Genomic DNA, 27,343 nt, shown 5'->3' on the forward strand with positions numbered 1-27,343 from the left:
GGCAAAGCGTGGGTTATCCCAGTCCTTCCTTTTGACTTTTGCATTTCAAATATGACACCTTTGAGTGGAAAGTTTTTGTAGCAGTGACCAAGATTATCATTTTGAACTATTTCAGATGGTGTATTATAGCAACAAAACAGTCCTGAATATTGATGCTGTAAATATGTAATGAAAACTGAAATTAAACACGAAGTAAAACTGAAAGGTTCTTAAGAAAGATATCTCAGGGGTGAAATGAAAAATCATATGCATCATCTATGAAAGTCATCTGATCATCGGCTCATTCATTCATAGCATTTAATACTATAAGAGCAGGATGGATTTCTAAAGTTCATGTAGCTTGAATTCATTATTTTATGGACAAGAAATCGAAACCCCACTGTTGCAAATGACTTGTCCGAGGTACCACATGCAGTTACCGGAATAGTTTGGGTTAAACTTGGGTCTTCTGCCTCCTTCAGTAAGTGCCAGTTGGTGCAGGAATGTACATGTACATAAAGAGGAATGAGCCCAATTGTCTGCCTGCAAGGAGTTCCCAACCCAACACAAAGATGCTCTTTTGAGAAGCTCGGTGGTGCTACCAAATGAAGAGTTACCAGTGAAACACCTTGAGTTTGAGACAATAGCTTTCTTGCATACTTTGCCAATTTGCTAATAGTTTAGGACATTCACAGGGGGCATTGATGTGAGTACACATGAAAGAAGAACTTGTACAATTATCTAATTTTTATTTAACCCTTGATAGGAAGTGTATTCAGGTATTGTAGGAAGTGTATTCGGGTACTCATACATGGTAATGCCAATCATTTGTTATGAAGAGTTTTGGAAACAGTCTGCCTACATGGGGCTATTTTTATCCCCATGCTGTTTGAAATATAAATTCTTTTGAGTATTTATTAATCAGTTGTTGACAACTGGCTGAGAGTTACTGGGAGTTTATTTGACTGACTTCAATTATTGGTGCTCAGGGTGATTGCCTACTTGACTAAATGTATGTGTTAATTTTTTCAAACCAACTAATGCAAGTAATGCAAGAAGCCAAGGAGTGAACTATGCAACATGTGTGTCAGTCAGAATCCTTGGAAGAGTTTTGTTCCCAGCTAAACTGAAAAACTTTAGCTGATGTTGGGACTGGTGCTGGGAATTCCAGCTTTAGGACTGTTTATGAAACAGAATGCTTTCCAAAAATAAATAGAGATCTTTGTGTCTTTTGTTGCCACTCATTTGTTTCTGGTTTCTGGGAGATGGGAACACCAGCATCAGTCTTATTCCCATCTTTCTTGAGGCCTTTGATAAAGCCACCTTATCTCATGTAAAAGATGACTGTGGAAATAAGTCAGCCCGTATAGCTTTTCTCCACCACTGGGACTGCATGCGCAAGTTCTGGAACCAGATTATCAGAGTTTAAACACAAGCTAGTCCGCTTACAAGTTTTGTAACCTTGGACAAATTTCTTAGCCTCTTTGTGCTTCCATTTCCCTATTTTTAAAATGGGAGTATTACTAGAACCCATTTCATAGGGTCATTTTATAGTGTAAGATGTAGTGATATTCCATCTAGTCTGATAATAGTGTCTGGCCAGTAATGGAAGCCTAGTAAATGTTAGCTATTATTAGTTATTGCTATTATTATTATCATTTACCAATAGCAAAACAAGATAGAAGTGCTGAGGTGTGGGGGGGGGCTACCTACTGAGACTCTTGGGGAGTGAATTCACTGAAATGGAATGTGAAAGCAATAAGAATAAGGGTCTTGTCTTCCGAGTCATGTGAGCTTACTCAGATTTTAGGCTCTTGAGAGGAAGTCATTTGTGTGGGAGTAGAGATTACATACTTCCAGAAAATGTGCCATATCTCTTTGTGTTTCTCTCCTCCATTTGCTTTACAGTGAGGACAAAACCTTAGAATCAGCGGTTGTGAAAGTCATTAATCAGGTGGAGCAGAGCGATGGCGGCCTTGAGTTCCAAGAGTCTTCCTCTTCCCTTGTGGTGAAAGAGATCCTCCAGGAGGCTCCTGAGCTCATCACCGAGCAGCTGGCTCATCTCCTCAGAGGTGAGAGACGGCTCTTTCTGTTAAATACTGGAAGGTCTAATGGAGTGTTTCTCAACTTACTCATGCAGAATGAGTGTGATCCATTCTTGGGTTAACAACCCCTTTCAAGACCACGGGAAGCTTCATCAGAGAAGCAGGGAGTAAAGAGTTTGTTAAAGAGTAGCATTATACTGCATATTAAAAATGTGCATTTAGAAATAGGCATGAGAGATCTTTGCTGTTTCACTAGATGAGGGTTTAAGTGGAACTGTGGCACCTCTGTTGAGGAGCTAGAAGAGCTCTTCCGGCCGGCCAGCATCTTCCAGAGATGATTCTTGCCCCACAGCCCAGTGACTCAGGGCCAGAATCCATGTCCTCGTGTTGAAATATATGCTTGGTTTGTGAAATATTGCTAAGATGGCAAAATAAACACTTTTCATGTTGGTGATTTTGTGTTGGGTCTTTTATAGTCACCTTGTCACCTCGTTGGCTGCCATCTTGTAACATTTCCCATCCAAACTCAGCCCTGTGTTCCCAGCACATTATCATAGATTCCCATTTGACTATTTTTCATCTCTGTCCATGAAGCCCAAACCACTTCCAAAAGGGCTTTCTAACCTGGAAATTGGTAGTTGACTTTAGTGGCATGAATTACCACAAAAATTCAGTGTTGTCTCACGTAGAACAGCTTTGGTTGTTGTATAAAGCTCGCTCTTTCTTTCTTTCAATAATCCATCTTGAACATGGTACACTTGGGTTTTTCTCAGAAATATCTTGCACAAGAAAGTGAAAAACAGGGATTAACAGACTGAAAGAATTTTAAAAAAAGAAAAGAGATGACCAAGAGTATGTTGACACCACTCCTTTGAGGACACTTTCCTTCACTTCCTGTCTCTTCCACAACGTGGAGAGGAAACTATCCAAAAGTTATGTAGTTCCTGTGAATATTTTAGAACCAGTGGCCCCAGTAAACCTGTTTTAAATTTTTTCTGGCAACGGACATCTGTAAAAATGCTCTGTGGGACACTGTGCCCTCAACTAAATCAAATAAATACGGTCATTTATCTCTGTGACAGAGCAGAAGGAAAATAAAGGTAATTAGGGATCCCAGCCAAGGGGGAAGTTGTTTGACGATGCAAATGTGCAGTGCAGGCAAATGCTGAAGAGTATTTTGTTTCAATTTTTTGCACACTAAGAAGCTTGATTTATTGTTTAAAAAATACATGTATTGTTTAATAGGAAGAAGGTCCACAAATCGCTTGTCATCATGCTTTTCTGTAAATAGTTCAATGAGATCAAACTGTGATACGTTGGTAAGAGGTCTGATTTTGCTGTCAATGACACAATAATGATGATATTCAGATTTGGGGGATTCGTAGGGATGCAGGCCCTTTTATGAGTGATGTTGGTTTTAGTTAGCAAAGCTACCAGGAGTCAGAGGTAGGGAAAAGGGCCTTGGTTTTTCTTATCATTGGAGCTTTTTCTTAAGGTTGGGCTTGAAATGGGATCCTATGGGAAGCTGGCAGAGTAGGGAGGTCACTCTGTTGCTGCCTGGACATTGGGATGTAAGAAGATAAAGTGCCTTTCTGTGTAAAGACTGCAGACAGAGAGACTGTCATGAGAGAGTCCAGAGTCACTAAGCCTGGAAAGTGGCTTGCTACAGGTGTCCCAAGAGGTTTGATATTAAAGAGGAAACTCAGCTGTTCAGAGCAAGAAGTAAAAGTTCCTTAATCGGGACACCTGGGTGGCTCAGTTGGTTAAGCGTCTGCCTTTGGCTCAGGTCATGATCTCAGGGTCCTGGGATCGAACCCCGCTTTGGGTTCCCTGCTCAGGAAGGAGCCTGCTTCTCTCCCTCTGCCTCTGCCCCTTCCCCATCGTGCGTGCAAGCTCTCTCTCTCTCTCTCTCTCAGATAAATAAAATCTGAAAAAATTATTCTAAGAAAGAAAGAAAGTTCGTAAATCTTTAGTAAGTATCAGAAAAGAATCAAGTTAAATTTTGCAATATTCATTAAACTCAACGTTAGATTTCATAGTTTTCCTAATCATGTATTATCACTGAAACACATGGGAGTTTTTGATGTGCCTCTAAATAATTTTAACATTCTTTATTTTTGTAGCATGGATAGTTCTCTGTCCAAAGAGTTTTCTCTAGAAACAGCTAGTTATTTTATATTTTGGAGTGCTCAACATAATCATTAATTCGACACACATGTCTAGAGTGTGTGTATGCATTTTTCTAGGTCTTGAAGGAAAGTAAAATTTCTATGCACACCTTTGCCACAAAGAATTTTAAAAAAATGTCTGTTTGCAGATGTTGTGAGACTAAATATTGATGGCTGAGGCTTAGAAGAAGGGTCTTTGAAAACATCCTAATTAGATGTCTTTGGGGGATATATTATTATGAACTTTGTGCTCAAAAAACCTGAATTTACTGTGAACCAAGTACTCAATGTGATTACTCTTGGCCTTTCATTCCCACGGTCATATCCTAGAACACAACATGCTGAGGCACAGTGGGGGGCTATAGACGGATTTCCAATGGGCCATCAATCCCCTCAGTCACTGGAGAGGACCCTCAGGAGATGCCTCTTAGCCCATTAGGCCGGGGAACAAAGGGTTAATTTTCAGAGTGTTCCTTAATGCTTCAGAGTTTGGACCTGCTTTTCCTTAGTCTTGCTTGATTAGCTGCTTCTCCTCTGTTCAACGTCTAAGTATTGCAGCACTGTCGAACTTCATCCTGGGACATCTTTTTTCTATACAATATTCTTTTTTTTTAAGCTTTTTTATTTAAATTCCAGTTAGTTCCCATAGAGTGTGATATTAGTTTTGGGGTAGAAAAGAGTGATTGCACACTTCCATGCATCACCCGATGGCTCCTCCCGACAGGTATACTGCTTAGTCCCCAGCCCCTCCCTTCTAGTAACCATCAGTTCTGTGTAGTTGAGTCTGTCCCTTGTCTGTACCCTGCGCTTAAGTGACCACATCTCATTCTGAGATTTTAGACCTCTCCGTAGCATAGTCCAGGTCCATCGGCAATGCCCATGCGACCTCTTCACATGCGTGTCCAACTGACACCCACCTCCCTGGGGCTGGAATGGAACACTGTGGTTCCTTCTACCTCCAGCCCTGCTTTATGTCAGCTTCCCCAGGTCAGCACTGCCAACCGCCACCCTTGACGCCAGCCACCACCTGAGCAGGTGATTCTATTTCCTTCCCTCCCTCATTGATCCGTGAGCCCGTCCTGCTGACTCTCCATCTACAGCCTGACCTGAATCCGTCCGCTCTCCGTGATACCAGCAGCAATGCCACTGAAGCTGCCACTCTATCTCTCCCACAAAGGCAACGGCCACCGGAGTGTTGCCTCTTCCCTCCGTAAAAGCTGTTGTTCATGAAGTCGTCAGAAATGGTCTTTTGAAAGTGTAAACCAGTTGTGTTCATCTCCTGCTTAAAATCCATCACACCAAAATCCAAGCACCATCCCCAAGCCCCCAATCTACGTATGGCCTCTCCCTGCCTGCCCTGAGGCCAAGGATCTGCCTCCCCCCACCTCCCGCCCTGCCCCCATCCTGTCCTTTCCCTTGGAGAATTCCAGGGACAGGGGCCCTTCAGTCTTTCAAATATACCAAACTCTTTCCACTCCTGAGGACCTGCATGAGCTGTCCCTTCCTTCTAGAATGCTCTATCTACTTCTCTATCACGACTTTCTTTCTCCCTTTTACTCTTCACTCCAGAATGCAAACTTCATGAGAAAACAGACCTTCTGTGTTTTGTTCACGGCTCCGCTGATGTGTCTCTGGCTCCCAGAACACTGCTTGCCACATAGACCCTCAGTAAAAACAGTCATAAGAGAGATTATGCACGACTGTGTATATACTTCCTATTTTGATGACTATTGATTTAGTTAGCTCTGTGAAATGATAATATCCATTTCATTCCTGCCTATTCCTGCAACCTTCTTAATGTGCAGAATTTAGACATTGTCTTTTTCAATAATCAGCCCTCTTCTTATGTTTATTTATTTATTTTTTTTTTAGCTTTTAGAAATCCTAGTGGAGGGGTGCCTGGGTGACTCAGTGCGCTAAAGCCTCTGCCTTCGGCTCAGGTCATAGTCTCAGGGTCCTGGGATTGAGCGTCACATCAGGCTCTCTGCTCAGTAGGGAACCTGCTTCCTCCTCTCTCTCTGCCTGCCTACTTGTGATCTCTGTCTGTCAAATAAGTACATAAATTTTTTTTTAAAGGGGGGGTGCCTGGGTGGCTCAGTGGGTTAAGCCTCTGCCTTTGGCTCAGGTCATGATCTCGAGGTCCCTGGGATTGAGCCCTGCATCGGGCTCTCTGCTCAGCAGGAAGTCTGCTTCCCTCTCTCTGCCTCCTTGTGATCTCTCTCTCTCTCTGTCAAATAAATAAATAAATAAATAAAAATTAAAAAAAGAAATCCTAGTAGAACTTGTTCTGTTATGCAAGTCTTTGTTTTTATTTTCATCTTGGTTGTCTCTCCCTCTCTCTCTCTCTCTCTGTATATATAGATGTATATAATTGTATATATAATTTTTAAAAAGATTTTATCTATTTGAGAGAGAGAGAAAGAGCTTGAATGAGAGAGAACATGAACAGGGGGAAGAGGAGTAGGAGAGAGAAAAACAAACTCCCCACTGAACAGGGAGATCAAGGCAGGGCTCGATCCCAGAACCTTGATATCATGACCTGAGTTGAAGGCAGATGCTTAAATGACTGAGTCACCCAGGTACCCCAGTATATTCCTTTCAAGAAGTATAATACACATATAGAAAAGAAGACAAAGCAGAAATATAAAGTTCAGTGAATTATCACAGAAGGAATATCTTTTTAACAATTACCCAGGTAAAGAAACAGAACAAGAAGACCTCTTTGTGCCCCGTCTCATCACTACCCAGTTTCTCCTTAACTGAAGCTAACCAGTCCGATTTTTATGGCACACACTTCTTTCTTTCCTTTATAGTTTTACTACCCCCAAATGTACTCTATAACTCCACGGATTGGTTTTGCGTGTTTTGCATATTATATAAGTGGAATCATTTAGTTATACTCTCCTTGTTATTAGAAGTCTGCACTTATGTTAAATATAGTATTGGGAGACTTGGGTGGCTCAGTTGGTTGAGTGTCTCACTCTTCATTTCTGGGGTTATGATCCTGAGATCGTAAGCTCAAACCTTGTGATGGGCTCTGTGCTTGGTGTGGAGTCTGCTTGAGATTCTTTCTCCCTCTGTCTCTCTTTCTCTGCCCCTCCCCTCCATGCACACATGCTCCCTCTCTAAACAAATAAATAAAATCTTTAAATAAATAAATAAATGTAGTATCTATTTGCATAAGCCCATCATCTATCATGTATCTGCTTTTTATTCGTGTCCTTCCTTCTCACGTAGAGTATTTGAAGTGGTTTACAAAAATGTATGCGGATATAGTAGAACAGGAAAAAAAAAGTCAATCAGGAAAAACAAAAATGTGTCAAGAAAGAAATAAGATCAAGATAGAATAAAAATATCAATGGAGTAAAAATCGTATTCAATCCAAAACATGGTATATGTGCCTCCTAGAGCCACTGAAAAAATAGAAAGCAAATTAATTGTGATATTTATACCGTTACTAAAACAAATACATAGACCAGTTTCTTATTGAAAAAAAAAAATAAGTCTAAAGTATTTTTCCCTTGCATCCGTCTTCTGGAAAATAGCCCTGACCATGTCATAGACTACCTCCAACCTACGCACTAACAGTTGATACAGGACTGAGCTGTATGTCAGAACTTCCCACTCCCTAGTCAGTCAGTGCGGGTGTGTTGTTTTAATCAATGTCGTGGTTAGTCTAGTAATCTGATTTTCTGCTCTAAATCTCATTTCTCTATGCGTTCCTATTTTTCTCTCAATACAGGAAATAAATCCTCACATTCAATCCTAGGAGAATCTTTTGTAGTCTTATCCTGAAAACTGTAAATATCTATCCCAGTGGTTGCCTTCAAATACTGAGGCATTCAAATACTGAGGTGGAACCTGGGTGTTACGGACGTTGTTAAAAGATCATTTATATACCGATTAGAAGTAGGCATTCTGTCGCCAGGGTAGAAATAACCTGCTGTGTTCCTCTAATAATCTCCCTTGTCCCTGTATCCTCTGGGCCACGGCACAACATCTACAGGTAAATGTCAACAGGTGACTCACTCATGGCCAGTGCGTGTTCAGACTGTGCAGGGGATTTAATGAAGTCCACATAATTTGCATTTCCTTCAGTTAATACATCTTACAAAAGCTAGGTCTCGCTGTGGTCTTTCAATAAGACATACGTCAAACGTAGAAATTTCAAGATTCAGATCATTAGCATCACGTTCATCTGGAAAGACACAGACTTAATTCCATCGATGACTTTCTAATTATTCGTCTAAGAAGAGAATGTGTTCGTTCAGATGGGACGATAAACGATCCTGATTTTTGGAAATGTCTTTTTATTTCCTGCCCCTCCCCCATGTCTATTTTCTGAGGTCGTGATTCTCTTTTTCTTTATTTTCTTTCTTCTCTTCTGCCTTTCCTTTTTGTCCCTTCTTGCTCTTCTTTGTTTTCTTTTCTTCCCCTTCCCACTCTCTGCTCTGCGATCCTTTTGTTAGCATTTTCAGACAAGCTGCAAACTGCATGTATTTAAAAGTCGCTGTAGACCATTAGAGTCGCCTAAAGTTGGTGTCTGGCTTTGCCCTGAGTTTTTGCCAAAAGCACACGATTATGAACCCGCCAGAATCCTCAACCTGTGTTCTTTAATTTCCCCCGAGGCGTGCACTAGAGGACTATTGCCAAATTTAAGGTCCATGAAATTGCTGAATCATCACATTAGGGATTTGTGTTTGTGTGTACATGCCTGTGTGTGTGTGTGTGTGTGTGTGTGTGTGTGTGTGTGTGTGTGTGTCTGGGAACCAGCTGGCAACGAAGAGATTGCAGCCACTGATTACCAGTCGGGTTTCCATTAAGACCACACTCCCCCCCTACCCACCATCGAAAGACCTGTCACGTTTATTTGTATAAAGCCTTTACAGAGCCACAAAATGAAGAGTGAAACAAGTAACAGCAATTGTCCATCATGTGGAAAACCTCTGCCCTAGGTTTTTAAGAAACACATTCTCTACTTTCTATTGGCAGTTCCATTTGAACTTTAATAAAGAATACTTGCTTGCTATTTTAGTAGCCCGGATTAACAGCTTCAGAAAAGATCCTTTTAAGGAGGTCAAATGGGAAAGGAACGGTGCCAGATTTTTTTTTTTTTCCCTCTCCTGCCCAAAGAGGGAATCATCCTCTCCCAGTGAATCATCTGTCTCCTGAAATGGTTACAAAGCCCAAAGGGAATTTCATCCATCCTGTTTTGCTGAGGAAGAGGGAAGATCTGTGCTGGGGGTAGAGGAAAGAGATTACTTATTATTTACTTATTTAATTTGGGGGTAGCTATAAAACCAGAACAATTTCTCAAACTCAGAGCTCTTATACCATGCCAAGATAAGCCTTATTCTTAAATTCAGACATTTTAAATTTATGAGAGTATTAAGCACTTGAGTAATATGCCTCCTTTTTATCCCTTTTCAGGCAAAAATGTGAGCTGTTGTAATTTCGATCGTTTTTTTTCTCCTTCCTTCTCCGCCCATTATTCTTTCTTTAATTTATTTATTTTTGTTTCACTATGAAAAAAAAAATCAATCCCAAGTGAAACAAGGAAAGAGGTTTAAATCCCTTCTTTTCTGCTAAGAATTTATCATGCAGAGTATGCCTTTATGTGGTGAATGTTTTCCCCAAACAACTTCTGACTTCATTAGATCATGTTTAATATTAATGTACTGCAATTGCTTTTGGCAAGAGGTCCTTCACTTTGCCATTCTTTTGAACAAAGAACATTGTGGTTGATGTTTTCTAATGGAATGAAATGTTTGTTACAGTAGTATTATAATTGCTTTCTTTGTTGCTTCTTGCTAATCCCCCCTGGCCCATGAATAGCTAGGACACTGTTGGGTCCATGTGTATGGATTTAAATATTTTTGTAGTTCTGCAGAATTTGCTGGAAGTGAAATCAACTCTGACTCCGAAAATGGGTTTGATTTTGCCAAGAGGTGCTTTTGGCTGCTGTATATCCTGATATATAGCTAATGGATCTTTAATGTGAAGTAAAAAAATTTGCTTCAGATGAATCCATTGAATAAAGTTGGGCCATACCCCATTCTTTTGCAGTAAAAACAACTGGGAGTGTGGTGAGCCTCTTTCTGAGTTATTTTTTCCCACTTATATCAGTACATCAGCTTCTTTCGAATTGTCAAGTCACAATCATAAATCAGTGTCGGAAGTCTCTTTCACGGAATTATTCTGTAAGACTCTGTTTAGTGCAGTGTATGTTAGATTAATTCCTGAATAATGCTTTTCCATTTTGTATATTTTAAAATTAAGATCCCCCAATCCAGGAAATTGGATTCTTGGTTTGACTGTAAGCCAGGCACATTTTAGTGAAATGTATTTCTAAAGATCTTATATTTTGATGCTATTACAGGTTTTTAAAAATTTATTAAATTCAATTCTCTAATTGTAATTGTTTATGGAAATTCAGATTTTGTATTATTAAACTTCTATCACGTGCCCTTGCTAAATTTACTTACTATGTTAAGCTCATTTATAGGTTCTTTTTTTTTTTTTTTTAAGATTTTATTTATTTGTCAGAGAGAGAGAGAGAGAGAGCGAGCACAGGCAGACAGAATGGCAGGCAGAGGCAGAGGGAGAAGCAGGCTCCCTGCTGAGCAAGGAGCCTGATGTGGGACTCGATCCCAGGACGCTGGGATCATGACCTGAGCCGAAGGCAGCTGCCCAACCAACTGAGCCACCCAGGCGTCCCAATATAGGTTCTTTTTTTAAAAGAAGATTTTATTTATCTGAGAGCAAGAGAGAGAAAGAGAAAGCACAGAGGGAGAGGGAAAAGCAGGCTCCCCACCGAGTAGAGAGACCGGCGTAGGGCTTGATCCCAGGACCCTGAGATCATGACCCAAGCTGAAGGCAGAGGCTTAATGGACTGAGATACCCAGCACCTCTCATTTATAGGTTCTTCTGAGTTTTTATATATACAAACATATTGTCTACGAGAAAAGACGGTTTTTATATCTTCTTTTCCTTTCCTTATATCTTTTACTTCTTCTGCTTGCCTTGTTGCTCTGGCCGGGACAGTGCAGTGTGGAATAGAAGTAGTAATAACAGGCATCTCTGTGTCAGTCCTGATTGGAGATGGAAGGCTTTCAGTATTTCACAGTTCAATACCAGGTTTGCTTTTTTTATTTGGTTTTCATAAATGCCCTTCATCAAATTAAGGAAGTTTTGTTCTATTTCCACTTGGCTGAGATTTCAATCTTGGATTTTATGAAGTAGTTTCATTACTTGGCATCTCCAGAGGTGATCATATGATTTGTTTCCTCTATTAATATGGTGAATTATATTGATTGACTTTTGAATGTTAATCTGTATTTTAATTCCTAGGAAATCCCTACTTGGTGACTATATAATAACATATCATAGATTGCTAACTTGATTGGGGACTAGTTTTAAAAGGGATTTTTGCCATGTTTATGAAAGAGAGTTGACTTTAATTCTTTTTTCTTGCAATGTTCCTATTGGGTATTGGTATCAAGATTATGCTAGGTTCAGAAAATAAGTTGGGATGTGTTCTCTCTATTCTTGGGAAGAATTTGTGTGAAAATTAGTATGTCTCTTAAAAGCTTGAAACTATGGCTATTAAACTTAATGGATTCATTTTTTTTAAAGATTTTTTTATTTATATATTTGACAGAGATCACAAGTGGGCAGAGAGGCAGGCAGAGAGAGAGGAGGAAGCAGGCTCCCCGCTGAGCAGAGAGTCCGATGAGGGGCTCGATCCCAGGACACTGGGATCACGACCTGAGCCAAAGGCAGAGGCTTTAACCCACTGAGCCACCCAGGCACCCCTGGATTCATTTTTTAAATTCTTTTTTTTGTGAAGTAAATTCAACCCCCAACATCGGCCTCGAACTTACAACCCTAAGATCAAGAGTCATACGCTCTCCTGACTGAGCCAGCCTGGTGTCCCTAATGGATTCATTTTTAGGCAGATACAAAACCATCCAGATTTTAAATTTCTTTCCTGCCAGTTTTGGCAAGTTGAGTTTTTCTTAGAAGTATTATTATTTTCAAAAGAATTTCATATTCTATTACAGTTTGTTCTTATCTCTTAGTATCACTAGAATCTGTAGTATGTCACCATTTCATTCCTCATTTTGGTAAATTATGTCTTCTCTGACTCTTTTTTTTTTAAGTAGTTTTCAAAAGATAATTTGAATGTGATATTTTCATTATCATTCAATTAAAACATATTCTGATTATGAGGTGATTTCTTCTTTTATCGTGAGTTAGAAGTACTTTGTTTAATTTTTAAATATTTGGGAATTTTCTGGTTTTGTTCTATTACTGAGTTCCAGACTATGATCATGGTGGCCATAGAATATAACTCTGTGACTGCAATCTTTTGAAATTTGTTAAAACTTGATTCTCCCCCAAAGCTGCCACCTCTAACACCCCTGCTGCCTCTGTGTGTGTGTGAACGGAAGTGGAGCTGAGGGCACAAGGAGAACCCGATGCCCCTCCCCCCACCTGTATTTAATATATAAATACAGAGATGTGTTAAAAAAAAAAAAAGACTTGATTTATGCTTCCCAGTTAGCCATTTGGGTTTAATGTCTTATTTGTGCTAGACAAGAAAGTGTAGTTCTGCCATTGTTGATGACAGTGTTCAATATACGCCAGTTAGGTCAAGTTTCTGACTCATGTTGCTCAAATATTCTATATCTTTTTTTAAAGATTTATTTATTTATTTTGGAGAGAGAGTTGGGGGGTGCAGGGCAGAGAGAGAGAAACTCAAGCCAGCTCTGCACTGAACATGGAGCCATGGCGGGATCGATGGGACCTAAGCCAAAACCTAGTTGACAGAGACAGAGATCACAGTAGACAGAGAGGCAGGCAGAGAGGGGGAACAGGCTCCCCGCTGAGCAGAGAGCCCGACGCAGGGCTCGATCTCATGACCCTGAGATCATGCCCTGGGCCGAAGGCAGCGGCTTAACCCACTGCGCCCCGCCAAAACCTAGGTGGATGCTTAACTGACTGCGCCAGCAAGCACCACCAAAATATTCTACCTCTTTCCAGATTTTCCTCCTACTGGTTCTTGGAATTGCTGAGAAGGGGGTCCTACATTTCCCACAGTGACTGGGCCTTTATCTCTTTCTTTATCCAGTTTTCTCCGTGTTTGCTTTGCCGATGAAGTGGTGGTGTTTAGCACATGTAAATTTGGGATTGACTATCTTCCTGAGGGTTGACCCTTTAATAGTTAAAAAAAATTGTCTTAATGTCAAGTAATTCTTTTGCCTTATAGTCTACTTCATCTGATATTAGTATCTTAGACTAATGTTATGCCTATTTCTACCTTTCACTTTCAACATTTCACCCTTGTTTCTAAGGTGTGTCCTTGCAAACAGTATATTGCTATTATATTCTATATATTTAAAAGCTATTGTGCTTTTAAAATTCACTTTGATAATTTTTCTCTTTTAATTTAAGTACTTTGTCTTTTTTACATTGGCAAAAAGATATAACATTAAATTTACCATCTTAACCATTTTTAAGTGTACAGTTTCATAATGTTAGGTATCTTCGTATAGTTGTGTGTTCAATCTCTAGAAGTTTTTCGTTGTGCAATACTGAGACTATACCCCCTGAGCACTGATTGTCTCCACATTGGATGTAATCGCTCTTATATTTGGGTTTCAATTTGTCGTTTTGCTGGTTTTCAATTTGTCTCACATTTTCTTTATTTCCTCATTTCTTTATTAGTATTACGCAAAAGTATTTTTGCTACTACATTTCCCCCCATTAGCTTGTGAGCTCTGAATTATTTTTAAAAATTGTTTTATAGGTACAATACAGATTTAACATACAATGAAAATCTCATGTAAGTTGATATTTTAATCACTTCCATGACAATCCAAGAAACTTGAGACACTTAGGCTCTACCTCGTCCCTTCTGCAATTTGTTAACATTGGAATGTATTTTAATCACACTCCATAAGAAATGTAAGATATTGCCATTGTTGGGGCGCTTGTGTGGCTTAGTTGGTTAAGACTCCAACCAGGTCATAATCTTAGGGTCGTGAGATCAAGGCCCACATCAGGCTCTGTGCTCAGTGCACAGAGTCTGCTTGAGATTCTCTCTCCCTCTGCCCCTCCCCCTTAAGATAAATAAATAAATCTTTTTTTAAAAAGGTATTGTGATTGTTTTATACAGTGAATATTGATTTATTCTTTTCCACATATTCACATTTTCCAACGTTTTTCTTTCCTTTCGGCATTTCTTTCCTTCCATCTATAGTAGTTTTCTTCTGCTTTTATTATTGCTTTTAGTGTGGGTTTTCTCTTGACAAAGTTTTAGTTTATTTCTGTGGAAATGTCTTCATTTTGCCTTCATTTTTTATGTGTTCACTCAGAATAGAATTTTAAATCAGCATGCACTTTATATCCACACTTTGAAGATAATTACATTGTTCCTTTGACAGTCATGTTCCTTTTTCTCTGACCGATTTAAAATTTTCATTTGCTGTAATTTTTAGCAGTTTTAGCATCATGTGTCTAGAGGTTTTTTTTTTTTTTTTTTTTTTTTTTTTTTTTTTTTTTTGCATTTATCAGATTTGGGTTCCTAGTTTAACCTGAATGGTAGAGTGATAACTTTCATTAATTTTGAAAGGTGATTGGCCATTGCCTTTTCAAATATAATTTCAGTCCCATTTTCTTTCATTTCCAAGGGAAACTCCCATTGTATGTATGTTAGACCTTTTCTCCATGTTTCCAGGGTCCCTTATACTCATCTCTATATTTTTCCTTCCCCTTTTCTCTTCATACTTCAGTATGGATAGTTCAGTCTGGATATTTTCTACTGACATAGTTTCCAATTTATTGATCCTCTCCTCATCTGATCTGTTGTTAAACATGTTTTATTTTTATTTATTTTTTAAGATTTTATTTATTTATTTGACAGAGAAGGAATGCAAGCAGGGGGAGTGGGAGAGGTAGAAGCAGGCTTCTGGCTAAGTGAGGAGCCTGATGTGGGGCTTGATCCCAGGACCCTGGGATCATGACCTGAGCCAAAGGCAGACATTTAATGACTGAGCCACCCAGGCGCACCATTAAGCACATTTTAAGTGTGTAAATGAGTCTTACATTCAATTATTAAATTTACGGTTTAAAAATTTCTTTTGAATATTTTATTTATAGATCCTAACTCTCTACCATAATTCTCCAGCTACTTTTTTTTGTCCCCTCTACTTCCATTTCCATTCTTTTTCTCATAAATTCCCCCACCCCCCGGAGTTTTCAGTCAGTTGATCATATTTTTTTAATGTCTGGTAACTTTTTATCGATTGATGAATAACATACATGAAAAGCGTAGGGATGATGAGTCCGTGGTTGATGAGATTCTTTTGCTCTAGAGAGGTTTTACTTTTGCACCTCAAGGCAGTTAGAAGAGGATCAGATAAACTTAATCTAGTTTGTGTTTGAGATGATTTGAATCAGGATTTCAGTCATCTGAAGACTAATCTATGTTTGCTTCATCCTACTGCTATGGCAGAGGTCAGCAAACTTTATCTGTATATGACCAGATAGTAAATATTTTACTATTGCAGTCCTATTTACTTTGATTTACTATTTTACTATTTCCTTTGCAGGCCTATAGGTCTCTGTTGCAACTACTCACCCTATCATGATAACACAAAAATCTCCGTAAACAGTATTAATAAGTGTGGTTGTATTCCAATAAAACTTTATTGGGGCACCTGGGTGGCTCAGTGGGTTAAAGCCTCTGCCTTTGGCTCAGCTCATGATCCCAGGGTCATGGGATTGAACCCCACATCGGGCTCTCTGCTCAGGGGGCAGCCTGCTTCCCCCTCTCTCTCTGCCTGCCTCTCTGCCTACTTGTGATCTCTGTCTGACTTGTGATCTCTGTCTGTGAATAAATAAATAAAATCGTAAAAAAAAAAACAAACCTTTATTTATAACATCTAGCAGTAGGCCAGATTTACCTGCAGACCATTGTTCTCCAACCTTTGTCCCGAGATACAACTCTCCAGGGGCCTCCTCTCAAAACCTGGTTTGTTTAACCAAGACTCTTTTTCTGTAGAGATCCCTAAACTTCAATTTTTGTCTCACTATTCCTGTGAAATGATTATTAGATCTGTGAACCTTCTTATCTCATTGGCTACAACTCAGGCATTAGCAAATACCTAGAGAGGAAAAACCACACTGAATGTGGGCTTTACCTTTTTGCACTTACCTGCTCTCCAGGAGCTTAACTTTTAAGATAGTCGCCTGGATAACTGTCTGACACCATCACAGATTTTTTTTTTAAGATTTTATTTATTTATTTGACAGAGACAGAGAGATCACAAGTAGGCAGAGAGGCGGGTGGTGGGGGGCAGGGGGAAAAGCAGGCTCCCCGCTGATCAGGGAGCCTGATGCAGGGCTCAATCCCGGGACCCTGAGATCATGACCTGAGCTGAAGGCAGAGGCTTGACTCACTGAGCTACCCAGGCACCCCAGATTGTTGTGGTTTTTTATTTTTTATTTTTTATTTTTTTTTCATTTTTATTTTATTATTATTTTTTAAAGATTTTATTTGCTTATTTGACAGACAAAGATCACAAGTAGGCAGAAAAGCAGGCAGGACAGAGGGGGAAGCAGGCTCTCCACTTAAGCAGGGAACCCGATGTGGGACTCAATCACAGGACCCTGGGATCACGACCTGAGCTGAAGGCAGAGGCTTTAACCCACTGAGCCACCCAGGCGCCCCTTGCTTTTTTTTTTTTTTTTTTTAATCTAGTTTTTCTCCTTGTTCTTGATATGTAGTTTTTCAGAGCCAGAAGCAGATGAGGGTCTTTTTTGAAATTCGGATTCACCATTACCTTAATAAAGACCGAAAAAAAACATCTTTATGTTTTGGATTCTATGTCAGTAATTGTCAGACTGAAGGGTGTACTCAGAATCCAGTTGGCTACTCTCTGCCTTTAAATGATAATTTGTCTCTAATCTGTTTACTTCTCATGCTGACTGCTCTGTCCTTGATTCTCATCTAAAACCACTTTCTAGGGTGCCTGGCTGGCTCAGTCAGTTAAGCATCTGCCTTTGGCTCAAGTCATGATCCGAGGAGGAATGAGTCCCATTTTGGGATCCCTGTTCAGCAGGGAGTCTGCTTCTCCCTCTGGCTGGCTTTCCCTTTTTTTCTCTTTTTCTCTCTTTTTCTTTCCCCTCTTTTTCTCTCGCCACCCCCCCCATCAAATAAATTAGGCCTTTAAAAAAATAAAACGGCTTTCGAATTCTCCTGATATGCTCTAATTCATTCTCTGCATGGTAGGTGGAGAGATACTTATAAAACATAAATGTGAGCATGTTCTCTCTCACTACTTAAAGCTCTTTATTTATTTATTTTTTTTTAAAGTAAATTCTAGGCCCAACACGGGGCTCAGACGCATGACTCCGAGATCAAGAGTCACACGCTCCACTGACTGAGCCAGCCAGGCACTGCTCACAGATTCAAACTCATTAATGCCTCTCCATTTCCTTTAGAATGTAAAAGACAAACTAAGATGGCCTGTGAAGGCCCTTCATGAACTTGCCCCTGTCTACTGTCCAATCAAATTTTCCAACATTTTTTTCTAAAGCCATACTGTCTGGTTCTAATCAATTGCTTTTCATTCCTTGAGGCAGTCAGAGCCTCTCCTGCCTCAGTGCCTTTGCACATGGTCTACCCGACCCGGGATCTTCATACTCTTCATCTTAAGACACCTTTCAAGTCTCAGTAAGGTGAACTCTCTTTACAAAACTGTTTTGACTCCTAAATTCTGGCCTAGATCTAGAGTGCTATGTATTTTCCCAGTGCTATTTCTCCCCCCACCCCCCCAATAATGAAATGGTCTGTTTTGTTTGTAGCCCCTAAACTACTCTGAGCTTCCTGGGACATAACTTACTGTATTTCAGTATTGAATCATTAGCCTCCAGCACAGCTCCTGGCCCGTAGTAGGTGCTTACTTGCTCTTTGTTGGATGAATGCATGTATGAATGCTTTAAATATATTAGACATTATTTGCTTTTTATTTTGATATTTACATTCATTGATTCCCAGTATAACTTTATAAACTGGGAAAGCAGTATTAGTTAGTTCCATTTTAAAATGGGGAAGTGATAACGGACAGACCAGATGACTTGCGTGGGGTCTTTCACGATGTTTAATGGTGAGTGAAGGTCTAATCCTAGATTCTGTAGGTTTTGGGATAGATGCTGAGATCGTGAGCCATTGTTTTCCCTCACTCACTACACCATTTCTCCTTTTCCATTCTCACCTCTTTCTCTCCCTTCCTTCCTTCCTTCCCTCCTTCCTTTTCTCTCCCCCATGATTATCATTAAGGCCACAACAAAAGCCAGAGAAAGGGTGACACCTTGATTAATCGATACGTTTGGGGACTCTTAGAGAATTTAATCATTCGTCATTAACCAGAACATTTCTTTCCCCGATGGCTCCGTGTTGTCCTGGGATCAGAAAGCAGGGGAAGGGGCCGTGACAGGTGCTAACTCCTCCTTTTCAAGGTGAGATTGTGCAGAGAAACTCCAGGAGTTTGCCAGAGGTTAGTTGTTCATATTGGCAAATTCCTTTGTAATCGGAGTTTGTAATGGAGACCTAGCTTGTGAATTTTTTTTTTTTAAGAATTTATTTATTTATTTGACAGAGAGACCACAAGTAGGCAGAGAGGCAGGCAGAGAGAGAGAGGAGGAAGCAGGCTCCCCGCTGAGCAGAGAGCCAGATGCGGGACTTGATCCCAGGACCCTGGGATCACGACCCGAGCCGAAGGCAGTGGCCTAACCCACTGAGCCACCCAGGTGCCCCTGTGAATTCTTATAAATAGATAGCGGTGACTTCAGAGCTGTGAGGGATGGCTGGAAGACAGAGAGTGGCCTCCAGGTGGTGACCTGGACAGATTGCTTTGCTGCGGACAGTGGGACTTGGCAATCATTTGCTTATTAAAGGGAAGAAGTTCACACGTGAAATCAATAATGCGATAAGTGGAAACCGTCTTCACTGTGGTCCCTTAAAGGGAATAGTAAAGGGAACTATTAAATAATTTAGATATTTTAAAACAGTTTGCCATTGAATTCCATTCTGAAATCATAAAGCAATGAATACCATTTTTGTATGTTTGTGTGGGAAAAGCTATGCATTTTGTTCCTTTCTCCATAAACTCCACCGCAGAGTGCCCTATAGTCAAGTTGTGGAGGTGAGTACCTGATGAACAAAGAGGGAAGGCAGACAGTATCTGAAGAGTTTGCTAAAAACTGTCTCTTGAATGCTACTCTGTGGAGGCCCCTGGTCCGGGCAAGAAACTGGAAGGGGAAGTATAGATCGAGAGGCCAGAAAAACGTTGATTTTCCTGACATGGCTGGAAAGTTTAAGGCCATTTTCATTCATGCCTTTCAGGTAGCATCCTTTTCAAGTGGATGACCATGGAATCTGAGAAGATCTCAGAGAAGCAAGAAGAAATTCTCTCTATCCTGGAAGAGAAATTTCCTAGCTTGCCTCCGAGAGAGGACATTATCAACATCCTGCAGGAGACCCAATTCAGCGCTCAGGGTGAGTGGCTGTCCCCCAGCTCTGTCGCAGCTCCTGAGCAGGGATGGTTTATGGGAAGGCATGCGGTCAGGGCCCGGAAAGTGAATTTGAGTGGGCCTTCCTTTTCTTCCCTATTGTTTGTGCGTGGGGAAGAGTTCCAGGCACGTAATGTCAGCTCACCGGGAAGGAGACAAGCTGACGCACGGCAAGCTCTCCTGTGAGGCCTTTGTGTCTGGATGTGTGGCTCATTCACGCGTCTAACGTGCACCCCAGATGCCTCATTACATGAAATCCTGTGCTGAGCAGGTTCTATTCTGAGAATGTGGCAGAAGCAATGTCAAGCACAATGGGATTTCATAAATCAATTAATTTTAGGGAAAAAAAAAAAACAGAGAGAGAGAAGACAGCTAAGCAGATAAAATTGTTCTCTCAATCTCAGCTTTACCAAGACAGACTTGACTCAATTATTCTATAATAATCATAAATAGATATTCACAGAGTGCCTGAGGCGTACAAAGTTTTGCTGGTGTAACTTGGCATGGATCATCTTACGGAGTCTTCGTGACAACCCTGAGAATCAGGTGCTATTGATATCCCCAGTTTCCAGATGTGAACACTGAGGCACAGAGAGAAGCAGCTTTGCTTTCTTGTCGTCACGTACACGGTTGGCAAATGGCCAGGCCAGGACTGAAACCCAGACGTGGACCTGGCTTTCTCCTTGAGTTTGGAATCCCCTGGGGGCAGAGCCTGAGGGAAGGCGGTTTATTTGGCAGGTGATCCCCGGGGCGCACTGACAGGAGCTGGCGTGGTTGGTCAAGCGGGTTAGCTTGGTGGGAATTCATGCCTTCACTCCGCTAGGGAACCTGAGGAAAGAGTGTGAAATGGCGCCTCGGTGTTTTCCCACCTGAAGGGCGCAGTACTGTGAAGGAGCTTGTCCAGGCGAACTCCAAGGGCTGGTTGGTGAATTTTCAGGAGTTTCATGAGTTGGGCAGTATTGAGTTGGCAACGTGAAATCTGCCATGGTGGAAGGACTGACCCCCTCCAGAAAGGAGCAAACACTGCAAATCAAGTCTATTGCTGACTGTTCAGCATTTACCCACATATCACTGGAGTACTGAGTATCCAGGGCTCCTTGGTCCCAGGAGCTATGAATTCCCCCAGAGGAGACTCTGGGGCCAGAAAGAGGCCTCAGGAAGAGATGCAGGGGCTGGTGCTTGGGCTTCACGCTGGGGCACACTGCGATGGAAGAGCTGGGGAGGAGCGAGGGGTCACAGAAGCGTCTGGTACAAACATGCGTGTGGGGAGGTATGTGTATCTTGTCATTCACTTATTTTTTAAAAGATTTTATTTACATATTTGACAGAGAGAAAACACTATCGGGGGGAGGGAGAGGGAGAAGCAGGCTTCCCGCTGAGCAGGGAACCCACTGTGGGGCTCAATCCCAAGCCCTGGGATCATGACCTGAGCTGAAGGCAGTTGCTTAACTGACTGAGCCACCCAGGCATCGCTTGTCATTCACTTTTAAAACGAGACCAGGTTTTTTTTTTTTTTTTTCCTTTTAAGATTTATTTATTTATTTGAGAGAAAAAGAGAGAGAGAGAGAGAATGCAGGGGGAAGGAGCAGAGACTTTTGTTTTTGAAGATTTTATCTATTTATTTGATAGAGAGCAGTAGGCAGAGAGGCAGGCAGAGAGACACGAAGAAGTGGGCTCCTTGCTTGCAGAGCAGAGAGCCCAATGCGGGGCTTGATCCCAGGACCCTGAGATCATGACCTGAGCCGAAGGCAGAGGCTTTAACCCACTGAGCCACCCAGGTGCCCTGAAGCAGAGACTCTTCAACAGACTTCTCACTGAGCTAGGAGCCTGACGTGAGCCTTGATCTCACGACCCTGAGATCATGACCTGAGCTGAAAGCAAGAGTTGGATGCTTAACCGAATGCACCTACCCAGATGCCCCAAAACTAGACCAAGTTTTAATGTCACAGTATATTCTGTAAATCATTTTATGTTCAGTATAGTTGATGGTGGCCTTTGAGTCTTGAAGTCAAGGAAAAGTATTTTGTACTCGGTCTGTTTCCCCACACTGCTGTGACTGGCAGAGTGTTCTAAGTTGGAAGGGCAGGCAGCCAACTCTGGTGTCTTAACACGTATCTGGGAAGGACGTATGTGCTCTACGGGGCTTTATCACGTGTCTTCTTCCCAAGAAGGTAGGCGTAGTCAGATATAATAACATAGGTGAGGGTAACATGGCAAGCCAGAGCTTTTTCTCTTTTCAGGGATAGATTCTATGGAAGCACAGTGGTCACCCGACTCAACTATGCAGTTCTGGGTAACTCAGCCATTCCAGATTATTCTCCCCATCATTTACGGAATCCAGCGGCTCTGATTGCCAAAGTCCATTCCAAGGGTGACCGATTTAATCACAGTAGTTTTGTGCATTACCTTTAAAAAGTGCATTTTGAGTAAAATTTCACTAGCATATATGGGACCTCCCCTAAATCCATCCTAAATGCAAATTTTGGCCTTGTGAGGTATGACTTAGCTAGTTTGCCTGATAACACTCGGTTTTCCTCCTTTGCCCACCTCTTCCCGTTCCAGTGTCTGCTCTTATCTGTTCTGGGTCTCCGGAGGCTTTTATCTCTGAGCATTTAGTCCTGTGGCTTCTGGCTTGGTTTGGTTAGTGAGAAGAGTTAGCAACCCATGGGGGGTGGGGTTCAAGGGAAGGAGAAGAGAGAGGCGGGGGCCTTTCTTCCTTGCTTCCTCACTGATTTGATGGTAAGTTCCTGGTGGCCTCTCTCCTCTACTTTCAGATCTCTGTTTCTTTCCTTCTTCCTTTTCCAGTGTCTGGATGCCTCACCATCTTTTACTCATTTTCTCAGCCCCACCCACATCTCTGCTATTAAAAAATCTTTTTCTTTTTCATCGTGAGGGGTGAATTCTATTTCCTGCTGGGATCCTAACTGGTGCAAATATTGCCACCAATGTGATTTTTTTGCCTTGTTATGGGCAAAAGAGATCTTGGGGAGGGATATTGAAATGAATATGTGAATTCTTCGCATAACCCCTTGATACTACCAAGAGCAGGTCCCCAAGTGTAACATAATGTTTTCCCCTCTCATATACAGGTTTAAGTATTGAACAGACAATGCTGAAAGATCTAAAGGAACTGTCCGATGGAGAAATAAAAGTGGCCATTAGTACCGTGAACATGACCCTCGAGGTAAGGGTAGGAATGATTTTTTTGTCTGGTTGTCTGGTTGGTCGGTTGGGTTTTTTGGGGGCAATGACAGATTTTCCAGAACTGCCGTCTGAGCAATTGGTGTGCAAACCTCCGCAGCAGAAGTCGGCGTTAGTCTTCTGCTCTGAATGCTTCTTTAGGATACGTTTGACTAGGAATGTGGGTTATTATTTTGGATGAAACCACTGTGCCAAGTCAATGAAAAATGGCAAACATGGATTCCCAAGGCAAGTGCTATTTCGTTCATCTCCGTGAAACAAAACCCAAAACACAAACGCTCACGTTTGGATGTGTGCAAGGGCAGAGTCTGCTTACTGGTGATGATTATACATGTGAGTGGCTTCCCTATCCTTTGTTCTGTGCACCGCTCCACGTCATCCATGGAATTTTCCAAGAAAACAAGTTGTCCTTTGGCCCTTGTGAGCTATTTGGATGCATGTCATTTTTGGTAATAATGGTGACAGCTCAAGTATTCATAAAACTCTCCTTCCTATCTATTAAATGAGTGACTCAGGGTGACTATTACTCTTGTTGTTGCGTGTTTCCTTGGTAAATTATCCTTCTTCTACTTTGGGGGTTTTCAGTGACTTGTATGTTAATCTTAATTAACCTAACTAATTATAGAAACACACCACGCCGAAGTCTGCGTTGTCTCTGTCCTGTTATATTGCCTGGGTCGAGGCACTGAGCTCTCAAGTTTATGGAGATAAAAATTGCTGTATAGCAATTCATCTTTTGGTTTTTAGAATTGTGTATACCATTCTTTTTCTTGTTCCTGCTGGTGTTGATGACGCTATCAATGTGTATATTTCCTGGGAGTAGCAGGCATACACGGGGCAGAAAACCCAAGACCAATGCAGGTGCTTTTCTTTGTAATTTCTTTGGAAAATTTATTCCCAGTTATTGACATGGTAATTCAGGTCATAGATCCATATGAATGTCAGGAGGAAGACTGTTGTCACTGGAGAGAGTGACATTTGGTGGTTATATCGTGCCTTGTAGTGTATGGAGGACGTTCTCATTGTGTGTAGTTGGTAGATTGACGCAAGTGTTTCTGTGGACTTTCAAACTGATAGATGCTTCCCATAATTAGATGTTGATGTGACTCAACACAAGAAATGCATGCAATTTGGGATGTAGTAACTAGATAATCACCTTCAATTAGAAATCTGCTTTGTGTATAGAAATCCAAGGAAAACATGGATCTTGCAAGGGTCAGTAGCTCAGAGAATCATTTCTCCTAGTTCAAGCCTTAGGGTTTTCTGTCTCCTCCCTCCCCTCCGCTGCCTCCCTCCACTTAATGGCATCTTATTAGGTTTTAAATGCCTTGTTTGGAATTCCTTTCTAAATTAACATAGAGCATCTTATAATTGCTTAGGGAACTGTCTGTAGTTAGCAAATTATTTTAAGGCTTTTATTATTACAGACTTACCATAGCTTTCATGTACCTTTATATTACAGGGGTATATGAATGGCTTTGTCAGAATTGTTAAACTGTAAATGTTTGTCAAGCTGAATAAGCGATAAAATGATCATATTTACAGAAATTTACATAGAGGTCCAGTAATTAATCAGGCAATTAAGTACATCTCTGGAAACACTATATGATCTTCTGGGAGGAGGAAGAAGGACATTTGTACGTGTAAAAGAAGGGTACACAGATTAAATGCTAATCAGCCGAATGAGGGCTTTTCACTTGTGCATAATGGGGATAGTAAATTTGACTGAGAAATGGGGAGGCAGCTCCTTAGTAACATCGTATGGCGTCTTTGGAAGAGCAAATGCACATTATTTATTTAGTCTGTCCATTGGAAAAATCCCTCAGTTAAGGGGAGACCTTGGTTTTCTCCACAGGGTGTCCTGTGACATGGCGTTTCCTCCTCCCTACTCACATACAATTCTGTCTTAGCCTTCCCATTCCATGCCCATGCGCCTCTTTTTAAAATAATGATAGAATCCCCATAATCTTATTTTGTGTGCTTTAAAACAGCTGTCAAAACACCCTTTAAATCTAGATAGATTCTCATAGAAATATTCTTAGATCCTATGAGTGTCTAAGTCTCATTTGTCTTTCAAAGCATGTCAAGACATAGCTTCTTCATGATGACTTTTATAAATTCTCCATTGTTTATAACCATAATCTGAACTCTTGCAAAGTTTGGCCTGAAGGACCAACTCAGGACTAAAATAGTTACCATAATTTCCATTAATTCTGAGCTTGGTTTCATGTATTTATTTAATCACAGTTAGACCATTCTTTAAGTTAATTTAGCACAATGATAGTATCTCTTGAGTTTTGTTTTTTGTTTTTGTTTTTTTAAGAAAGGCAGCAGCAGGGTGCTCTTGGGGGGTTGGGGTGGCCGAAGGATAGAGAGAGAGAATCTTAAGCAGACTCCATGCCTAGAGTGGAGCCTGACCAGAGGCTTGATCTCACAACCCTGAGATCATGACCTGAGCCAAAATCAAGAGTTGGATGTTTAACCAACTGAGCCACCCAAGGGCCCATCTTTGACTTCTATCTCCCTTTAATATCCTGGCACAGTGCTAAGCATATAATAGATGTTTGGGAACTAGAAATACTTAGTACGTATTGGTGTTTGCATTTTGTCCCTGTGATATCTGATTTTTATTTCCTTTCCAAGTTAAATAAATAGCTAGCGAAACAAAGCACCTAGCTGTGCCTCCAAGACTGTCTACTCTGTTCCCTCCTAATCAGTATTTTTTTCCAGATAACTATGTCTGAAGGCTGAGATCATATAGATAAGGTATGGCCCATGTATTATTTATAGATAGCACTGCTTCTCCAGCTGTACAAAAGTGGATCAGGCAGCTTTGAAAATAGTTGTTACTGGAAGGAATCCACTGGAAGTTCTGTGACAGGTCAGGGAAAGGGGGAAAAGGATTCTTTAAATTCTCAGTGGTCCTTTGGAATGCTGCAGGTGCATAGCTGGACATGTCATGGCCTTCATTTGACTGATGACCCAATTAATTTGGGGAGGTAAAAATTTTGAGAAAATCAGAAGAATCTGTGTCCTTGAAACATACATAGTAGGAGCCACTGGTATAGGAGGTAGAGACAACGGCTTTGACAGATGGGCTAACTCTGACCTTTAAGGTTGTAAGAAGAAAGCTACTAACCCTTTCTCTGTTCATGTTCATGGTAGTATATATCATAAAGAACAGTTTCAATCTAATCAAGGATACAGGTGCTATTGAAAGATCTGCCACAGAAACCAAATAATTATAATAATGCAGAGTTTCAGTACTTTGCTCCATATGAGGTCAGAGTGAATGGGACTTTGAGGAAGAGTGCATTAAAAAGGGGGCTTCTCTGAAGGACAGCTGGAGGGCTAGCCCTTCTCACAGAGAGGACTTGGAAGCGAGAACCATGGAGAAGATATGGCTGTCCTGTTTCACATGACCTCCAGATTGTTCTGAGTCCAAATATAGCACAAATCTTGTGGGGCGTACACCTCACATACTGGAATTCACTTCACTGATTATGGTTGTACCTGATCCTTTGCGCCCTTTTCATTGCTTGGCAATTTGATTAGCGAGAGAAACACAAGTGGTTTTGATAATGTTCTAGTCCTCCATCTTGTTTTCTATTGAAGTCATTGACACATAAGGTTACATTACTTTCTGTTATACAACCTAGTGATTGGACAAGTCTATACATTGTGTTGTGCTTTCCACAAGTACAGCTTCCAGTCCCACGTTTTCACAGCAGAACCAGTAGGGAGAGATAAAGGTGGCCAAGAACTAAATCCATATTAAAAACTAGAAAGTATAAAAATGAGAAATAATATAGCCTCAACCAGAAAAAAAAAGAAAGAAAGAAAAACATTTATGGCTATCAGAACATATGCGTCACTGGAACAGACTTTGCCTGTGTTTCTTCACCAATAATGAAGTGCTGATTCTACCTTGTGGGCCTACTACACAGTTAAACAGGAAGGGCCCAATCTTTCCAGTCCACTGAGGTACCACTACAGCAACTGAGGTTAACCCCATTAACGGTTCCCTTGCCAATATCCAATATGTTTAACCCTCCATTAAGCATCTCTGAAAAGCTGTGACTCGTTAGCATCTTTCCTCAGCAGGGACCATAAGCAGGTGGTGACTTGATGACTCTTTGTTATGATCAATGACCTTAGGAGTCATTCCGGCATATATTCTGTATCAGTTGGCTCAGACTGTCCACACAAAACAGCACAAATGGAGTGATGTAAACAACAGACATTCAGTGTCTCACAATTCTGGAGGTGAGAAGTTCACATGTTGGCAGGCCGGCTTCCTTCTGAGGGCCACGAGGCTCTTCCGTGCCTCTCACCCAGCTCCTGGTGCTTCGCTGAAGTCTCTGGCGTTTC

General features: G+C 41.1%; 1 protein-coding gene across 5 annotated transcripts in view; it reads left to right on the forward strand.

Annotated features, from left to right (window-relative positions):
- The window catches only part of PRUNE2 (prune homolog 2 with BCH domain), a 255,458-nt gene that overhangs the window by 56,549 nt on the left and 171,566 nt on the right, over window positions 1-27,343 (forward strand). For all 5 annotated transcript variants that reach the window (XM_032307297.1, XM_032307299.1, XM_032307300.1 and 2 more), the window contains exons 4-6: window positions 1,888-2,051; window positions 19,605-19,757; window positions 22,861-22,955. In XM_032307297.1, coding sequence (XP_032163188.1) covers window positions 1,888-2,051; window positions 19,605-19,757; window positions 22,861-22,955 — 412 coding nt within the window. The remainder of the gene's footprint in view (window positions 1-1,887; window positions 2,052-19,604; window positions 19,758-22,860; window positions 22,956-27,343) is intronic.

The sequence above is a fragment of the Mustela erminea genome, chromosome 12 (assembly GCF_009829155.1).
Source record: "Mustela erminea isolate mMusErm1 chromosome 12, mMusErm1.Pri, whole genome shotgun sequence".
NCBI classification, from domain to species: domain Eukaryota; kingdom Metazoa; phylum Chordata; class Mammalia; order Carnivora; family Mustelidae; genus Mustela; species Mustela erminea.